The sequence below is a fragment of the Lycium barbarum genome, chromosome 11 (assembly GCF_019175385.1).
Source record: "Lycium barbarum isolate Lr01 chromosome 11, ASM1917538v2, whole genome shotgun sequence".
In the NCBI taxonomy this organism is placed as follows: Eukaryota; Viridiplantae; Streptophyta; class Magnoliopsida; order Solanales; family Solanaceae; genus Lycium; species Lycium barbarum.
Genome location: NC_083347.1, coordinates 79303918 through 79312234, shown reverse-complemented (window position 1 = coordinate 79312234; position 8317 = coordinate 79303918). Strand labels below are relative to the sequence as shown.

The 8317-nt window shown below is 36.4% G+C and overlaps 2 protein-coding genes across 2 annotated transcripts; both read left to right on the top strand.

The window, feature by feature from the left end:
- Nucleotides 1-3009: 3009 nt before the first annotated feature.
- LOC132618826 (lichenase) lies at nt 3010-5559 on the top strand. The gene is made up of 3 exons (XM_060333833.1): nt 3010-3167; nt 3912-4182; nt 4618-5559. Exons 1-3 carry the CDS (start codon nt 3083-3085, stop codon nt 5369-5371), a joined length of 1110 nt encoding a protein of 369 aa, XP_060189816.1. The 5' UTR covers nt 3010-3082; the 3' UTR covers nt 5372-5559.
- A 1123-nt stretch (nt 5560-6682) lies between these two features.
- LOC132619940 (uncharacterized) lies at nt 6683-7276 on the top strand. The gene has a single exon (XM_060334686.1). The coding sequence runs from the start codon at nt 6683-6685 to the stop codon at nt 7274-7276; it is 594 nt and encodes a 197-aa protein (XP_060190669.1).
- Nucleotides 7277-8317: the final 1041 nt, after the last annotated feature.

Sequence of the window (8317 nt, the reverse complement as noted above, 5' to 3'; positions counted from 1 at the left end):
ACCCATCCAATAGTATTTAACATCCAAAAAACTGCCAAATAAAACGCGTCCCATGCCGAAATATCACAAGTACCACCTCGTCCTGGGCCATCGCACGGAAAACTATAACCGAAATCCTTTTTATCTGGCATTAACTTGGAACCACGTGCATCTAAAGCACCTTTTACTAAGATCAATGTAGTTGTATGAAGATGCGGACTACCTGCACCTGGACAGAAAGACCCTATAAAGCTTCACTATTCCCTGGGATTTGCTTTGGGCCTTTCCTGCGCAGCTTAGGTGGAAGGCGAAGAAGGCCTCCTTCCAGGGGGGGGGGGGGGGGGGGGGGGGGGGCGAGCCATCAGTGATATATATATATATATATATATATATATATCAAAGTATGACTATTAAGAACACCGAGCTTATATGGCCGGGTATGATATCTATCGCGCACACACCACTGCAGTTGTGTACGGATAACACTGAGCCTTGGTAGGGCCAGGTATTTATAACACTAAACCTTATCATGGTCGGGTATGTAAGACACCGAACCTCTATGGTCGGGTATGATACTACTATATATATAAGTGTATCTAATTGGAAGGTTCCCATTAGATAAAGGGTAAGTAAACATGATGAACGTCGCTAGAGGTATAAATGGCTCTATCATCCCATGACTCTTCTTTCTTATGTTATCGTTCGTGCTTCTATTATGTTGTTGATTATGCTTTACATACTCAGTACATTATTCATACTGACGTCCTTTTGTTTGTGGACGCTGTATCATGCTCGGAGGTGGACAGGGAGATAGATTTGATCCGTACACTGCTTGTTCAGGGACTGCATAGAGGAGCTCCATTTGATTCGGAGCTCCAGCTGTTGGTGCTATTCTTTTGTGTATATACATATGGGCATGGCGGGGTCCTGTCCCGTCTATATGATGTTACATACTCTCTTTAGAGGCTCGTAGACTGTTGCGTACAGTTAGATGTCTTTTAGCCTTGTCGGCTCATATTTTGTATATCATTTTGCCAGCCTTGTCAGCTTGTATATATGTATATGGGCATGTTTGTTGATGTTAATATAAAAGTGCCTTAGCCTAATGGAAATGGCATTATTGATGCGTAGAGATTGTTAGTAGGCCATGTGGCTCACCTAGATATGATTGTGGAAGTATGATGAGAGGTGCCCGGTGGCTTAGCTCCGGGTGCCCGTCATGGCCCTCCGATTGGGTCGTGACACAAACGCACTATAACGACACAAAAGGTGTTAAGCACCTTTCAAGGTCCACAAATGTATGTCCTTGCCGAATTTAAAATTATGTGGGATTAAATGATTAAAGAAAGTAAATTACACAAATACATTACATAAAAAAAACGTTAACAGTAAACTAAAGAAAACTAAGAATAAATTATTTTCCTAAAAAAATTAGTAAAAAATCTATATTGGTAAAAGGGGGAACGTTAGTAAAAAATTAAGTTTAAGAAAAATAGCTAAAAATTTAAAAGAGGGAAGTGTTAAAAAAAAGTTTAACATTAGGTAAAACTTTAAAAGTAATTTGAAAAAAAAAAAGTAAGTAAAAAATATTGCAAATAAGGTGGATTAAGCCTATGTTAATTTTAGTCTATTCGGATCAGCGCCCGGCTTATTAATCGAAGACAATTTCAGAATCCAGTATCATATATTGCTCGGGTCGATTTTCGTCATGTCCGTCTATTTAGCCAATTTCTATGATATCATTAAATAGGTTCAACATTTGATATGTACTAAGACTGAAAATACGAAATACCTCAGGTTTTTTACACATTACAAGTTTGACCGCCATGAATATAATGAGACTTATGAGTGTCACTTTGGTAATTAAGTGCCAACCAGATCTTAATGTGTCAAATTAATAATGTGCAAATTTTATTGAGATAATGGTAAAAACATACATGAACTATCATGAATGGTAAAAACACACATGAACTATCATTTTTTCGTGAGTTTCACATCGAATTATCAGATGTTTCCTTGTCCTGCCTGAACTATCCCCATCTATGTATTAAAACATACCTAGCTAGGTGATAATTTAGGTAGGAAAAGGGAACAACTGATTAGTTGGCCTAATCAGCTTCGAGGTGTGTTTTAATACATAGATGAAGATACTTCGGGTAGGAAAAGGGAACAACTGATAGTTGGTCTAATTAGTTTCAATGTGTGTTTTAATACATAAATGATGATAGTTATTAGTTCATATAGGAATAAGGAACAACTGATAGTTGGGGTGTGAAACTCGAAAAAAAATGATAATTCAAGTGTGTTTTGACCATTAACTCAATTTTAATTAAGGGCAATTTAGTTAAAATAACTAAAAAAAAATCTAGAGTTAGTATTTTCTTAAGAGGTATACTAAAGGCTAAGTAGACACTTATTCTCAACCGCAACAAGTATTAGATATAGGGTTAATTTAGTAGCACTTTGTCTATGGTATTGGTGTTGAGGATGAAAGAACTAGCAATATGTTTGTCAAAGTCGATGAAGTATATTAGGTAAGGCACCTTTAATTTAGAGAAAATATTGATCTTCTACGTCATCAAGTTCATCTTATTTTTCCTACTAAACGAAGTTGACCAAGAAAATTATACAGTCCTCTGCGGACAAGTCACCCGGCGGCTCTTAACTTCATTACCCTAATAAAATAGATTTAAAGTTATATACACGGTGTAATGTAAAATATTTATAAATTATCAATATAATTAGACTGAGTATTATTCAGTTTTTAAGTTTTTGTATTAGGTTTGATATGAAGAGTTATTTGTTATTATAGGTCAACCCGAGTATAGTATTGTTTTACACTGTGTCAATACATGAACTCATAATATCAATATTAATATAAGTAATAACAAAAAATTGTACATTAATTGTCCTCGTAAATGTGTCATCTCATGATTATCTTAAAGATAATGTTATTTGAAAAAAGAGGACAAGTAAACATATACTATAAAATTTCAATTCTTGGCGTCTCCAAATAATTCCACTCGATCGAATATTAAACTCAAGGCTATATCTATATAAATCGCTTCATATATCTTAGTTTCCATTAACAAGCCTTCTCTTCATGGCTACCTCAGATAAATATACCACTCCTCAAATGGCTGCTATCATATTGCTAGGATTACTTGTTGCCAACAATGATATAGCAGGTACGCTATAAACTCTCGATAAACATTGCAACGACAAAAAGTCTAAACTTTTGAATTTTAGAGTCCATAATAGTCTTGTATTTTGTGTGTGAAAATAAATGCATTTTGATAGCTATTTACTTATTTTTCGTATCGGACTTGTGTTTTTTTTTTTTCCCTTCAAATTAACTTGCACAACATTCATTTAGTCATGGTTAGTTGCTAATTTTCGGGTAAAACTCGTGTGGTTTTTCCAATTAAGGGTGTATTTCATATGACATAAACTATCTTTTCTTAAAATAATAAACAATTTTCTTGTATTTGGTGTTAGAAATTATCTTTCACCAAAGAAAATGGTTTCTCTAGATGGAAGTCATTTTCCTTCGCAATTATCTCAACTTTCGAACTTCATCTCACTAATTTTACCAAGACTTAGATACTTGCAATTTGAATGCTAAAAAAGTTCAGCAAAACACTACCATGTTTGATGCTAATATTGTAATCCATCTTCAATAAATGATTTTTGCAAAACATTTCTCACTCAACTAAACACCCAAACCAAAAAAAAAAAAAATGAAATAAACATGTTCCAAAAAACAAGTTATTTTCAGGGAAATGACATTCGTCGTACCAAAAATTATTACCCTAACCTCACTAGCTTTTCCAATTTGAAGGAGGGGGACGGAGACCTATGTAAATATTTTAACTTTGCAATAATTCTATGATTAATTAGTTTTGTGACACTTTGTTATTCTTTTGGAGCAGGGGCTCAATCAATAGGTGTTTGCTATGGGATGCTAGGCAATAACTTGCCACCAGCATCACAGGTTATACAACTCTATAAATCAAGAAACATAAGAAGGATGAGGCTTTATGATCCAAATCAAGCAGCTTTACAAGCTTTAAGAGGCTCCAACATTGAAGTTATGCTAGGTGTTCCCAATTCAGATCTCCAAAACCTTGCTGCCAACCCTTCAAATGCAAATAATTGGGTACAAAGAAATGTCAGGAATTTCTGGCCAGCTGTTAAATTTAGGTACAACTGCAAAATACTTACTCGCATGGATGTTTACCTTAAATTAGATAATTTAATCTTAGTAATAAAAATTAAGATATTACACTTTTATTTACTTAATTATATCTTCAACATCACATTCAAGCAAAGGGTCCATATGATACTCCTTGCTTATTATACATGTATATTACAAGCAAAAAAATGATTAAATGCATGATAAATACAAGGGTTGACCCCTCACGTGAGGTATGATTCCCTTTTTATAGGCCAAACATGTGGAGTACATATTGATAATATGTGTCCGTAAGACTCAAATTCAGTACCTATGCTTGCTCTAATTCCATGTTGACATGTGTGAACATCTCATCTAAATGCTTACATTGTTAGAGAGTGAACTTTTATCTATTTAAGTTGTTATAGAGTGCACATTTATTTACTTAATTATGTTTTCAACAGGTACATTGCTGTAGGAAATGAAGTCAGCCCTGTAACAGGCACATCTTCATTTACCCGATATCTTCTTCCTGCCATGAGAAACATTCAGAATGCAATTTCTTCAGCTGGTTTGCGAAACAACATCAAAGTTTCAACTTCTGTAGACATGACTTTGATCGGGAACTCTTTTCCGCCATCGCAGGGTTCGTTTAGGAATGACGTTAGGTCGTTCATTGATCCGATTATTGGGTTTTTAAGGGGCATAAACTCTCCTTTGCTCGTTAACATTTACCCTTATTTTAGCTATTCTGGTAATCCGCGCGATATTTCTCTCCCCTATGCTCTTTTCACTGCACCTAATGTGGTGGTACAAGATGGTTCACTTGGATATAGGAACTTATTTGATGCAATGTTGGATGCTGTTTATGCTGCCCTATCTCGAGCCGGAGGGGGATCGATAGAGATTGTTGTGTCCGAGAGTGGTTGGCCATCTGCTGGCGCATTTGGAGCGACAACAAACAATGCAGCAACTTACTACAGGAACTTAATTCAGCATGTTAAAAGGGGTAGTCCAAGAAGGCCTAATAGAGTCATTGAGACCTATTTATTTGCAATGTTTGATGAGAATAACAAGAACCCTGAACTGGAGAAGCATTTTGGATTGTTTTTTCCCAACAAGCAGCCCAAATATAACCTCAACTTTGGTGTTTCTGATAGAGTTTGGGATATTTCTGCTGAAACTAATGCTACTGCTTCTCTGATAAGTGAAATGTGATAAAAGATACTTTAGCATAGGTACTGCATGGTTGGAAGACATAGTACCAATAAAATAATTTGTTCTCTATGCAGTTATCTTGTTAAGAGACACTACTTGCTCTCTGTTAGTCCTCATGGATTGTTAACATAAATAATTGAGTGATGATTCTGGAATGATAAATGGAAGTGGTGATGTTTCAATTTCCCTATCTTTGAGATGTTTTTGCCTGCCAAGCTATGTTACTCGGATTCTTCAAAAATGCCAACAGGTGCGTGTTGGATCCTCCAAAAGTAGTACACTTTTGGAGAATCCGACATGAATGCGACAACTTTTTTAGAGAGTCAGAGCAAAATAACTGCCAAGCAACCTTTTGTAAGTCGTGTGTTATCTAAGATTCCCATTTATTATCAGTTTTGCACCCGCAACTACAGTTTTAGCCAAGTGAATCATTATTGATTGTCTAGAGTTTCAAATCTGCAACAATTAACTTGTAAACACATAAATACGCGCAACAAACATATCGCGAAGAGAAAAAAATGATGAACTCAGTCAGGCATAGTTGCTGAATTGTTTAAGGCCTTTTCTTGCCATACCATGACTTGAGCTAGCTAGTATACTGTGATTGACAAATAATAAGACCAAAAAGTTTATTTCATGCACATGGACAGTGCTTTGTCGTGCCTGGTTATTGACATATCCATTATTTTCTCTATTTGACAACAGGAATGGATTGGATCGAGATGCCGTGCCAGGTTATTGACATCCATTATTTTCTCTATTTGACACCAAGAATGGATTGGATCGAGACATCTTTCTAACAGCATAACTAAGTGTGAAATTATAAAGTAGATTTTTTGGAACTATAAAAAATTCTAGATATTTAGTAATGATTCTAGAATAGCCTAGTATAGTATCTTGGATAAATATCTTGAACAGATTTCTAGATAGTCTAGAGTATTGCAAGAAGTTAAGGTTTGCTAGATTTTTCTTATAGATGTATCTAGAAGAATGTCTAGAACCATCCTTAGACAAGTATAAATAGGAGTGGACTTGATCATTTGTAACCAAGTAATTCAAGTAGTTCAAGAAAGCCTTTCTTCCATAACCAAGTTCTCCTATCTAAAATTTTCTTTCTCCTTTCCAAAGCTTCCTCTTCTTTAGTTGAATCTTCCAATCTTAATAACGATCTTGGGCTAGCAGAAGTTTTCTCCGATTTACTTTTCTTCTGCTATATTTCTCTACATGGTATCAGAGCCATAGCCATATACGTTGGCTTCTGGATATATTTTTAAGATCGGGTTAGTGGTCGATTCAATTGTTTTTTTCTATATGGATGTGTGTGGTCGTGCTAATGGACTGGGGATGGAATTATTGAACCAGTCCAACTACAAGGTATGGAAGACCTGTTTGGAGTCCTACCTTGTTGGCGAGGATTTGTGGGAAGTTGTCAATGGGAGTAACACAAATCCTCCTGCCGATGCACCGGAAAACAATGACGCACGTAAGAAGTGGAAGCAGATTAATGCCAAGGCGGAGTTCATCCTGAAGAGGTCCATCTCTCCCAGTTTATTTGATCATATTATAAGGTGTAAATCAGCTCATGAAATATGGAGGACCCTTGATCGTTTGTTCAACAAGAAGGATGAAGCTCGGCTACAGATTTTGGAGAACGAATTGGTCAACACCATTCAAGGTAATCTTTCTATTGCTGAGTACTTCTTGAAGATTAAAAACTTATGTTCTGAAATATCTCTATTAAATCCGGACGAGGCTATTTCTGAAGCACGAATGAGAAGAATTATAATTCGTGATTTGAAGTCAGAATATATTCCTTTTGTTACATCAATTCAAGGATGGGCTCAACAACCATCCTTGGAGAAATTTGAGAATTTGTTATCGTCACAGGAGTTATTAGACAAATAGTTGGCTGGAGTATCTGTCAAAGAAGGTGAAGGAAATGCTCTTGTAGCCGATAAGAGGAACTTTAAAGGAAAAGCAAGAGATAGGCTACACTCTCGCTCCTTAGGTGGTTCAAGCTCGCCAGGAAAGAAGGAAGAGTCTTCTAACAATCACGGTAAGAAGTCTCCCAAATGCTATCGGTGCAGCAAAATAGGACACATAAAAAGATATTGTCGAGTCAAAGAGAGTAATATGGCTCAAACTGAGAAAGCTACTGAAGAAGAAGAAGACTGGGGAAAGTGCTTTGTAGCTGAGACTCGAGCAGTAGATGCCATGGCTTCCATCAATTTTGAAAAATACTGGATTGTGGATTCAGGATGTGGGCACCATCTCACCGGGGATGAATCTAAATTTTTCAACTTCCGAAAATACAATGGTCGTGATGTCATTGTAACAGCAGATAAATCAGTTCATCATGTGGAGAAGGAAGGCTCTGTTGTCATCAACGAGAAGCAGGAGGACTCTATCACTCTCAACAGTGTCTTTCATGTTCCAGGTATGAGCAAAAATCTATTTTCAGTTGCAAATGCCGTAGATGCTGGAAGTTATCTATTATTTGGCCCACATGATGTGAAGTTCCTTCAAAATATCAAAGAACTCAAGGCAGATATCATTCATACCGGTAAGAGAGTTAATGATTTATATGTCTTATCTGCCTCTAATTCATATATTGAGAAGATGAGTACCAATGATAATACATATCTGTGGCTTGCTAGACTTGGGCATCTTAGCATGGATAAATTAAAAGCTATGGTGAAATTCAATCTAGTAAAAGGATTACCAAACTTAAGCAACTTTGGTGGTGTCACGACCAAACTAGGTACCCGTCACGGCCCCTAGTTGGGTCGTGACAGAAGTGGTATTAGAGCAGTTCAGTCCTAGGGAGTGTCTACGAGCCGTGTCTAGTAGAGTCTTATTTATGGTGTGTTGCGCGCCACATCAATAAACAGGAGGCTACAGGGCATTTAGGAAAAATGACCATCTTTTTTCTTATGAGATCGTGCG

Coding starts and splice junctions, on each gene's coding strand:
- LOC132618826 (XM_060333833.1), top strand. CDS start 3,083: ATGGCTACCTCAGATAAATATACCACTCCTCAAATGGCTGCTATCATA. Junction 3,168..3,911: donor TGCCAACAATGATATAGCAG/GTACGCTATAAA, acceptor CTTTTGGAGCAG/GGGCTCAATCAATAGGTGTT. Junction 4,183..4,617: donor TGGCCAGCTGTTAAATTTAG/GTACAACTGCAA, acceptor TGTTTTCAACAG/GTACATTGCTGTAGGAAATG.
- LOC132619940 (XM_060334686.1), top strand. CDS start 6,683: ATGGATGTGTGTGGTCGTGCTAATGGACTGGGGATGGAATTATTGAAC.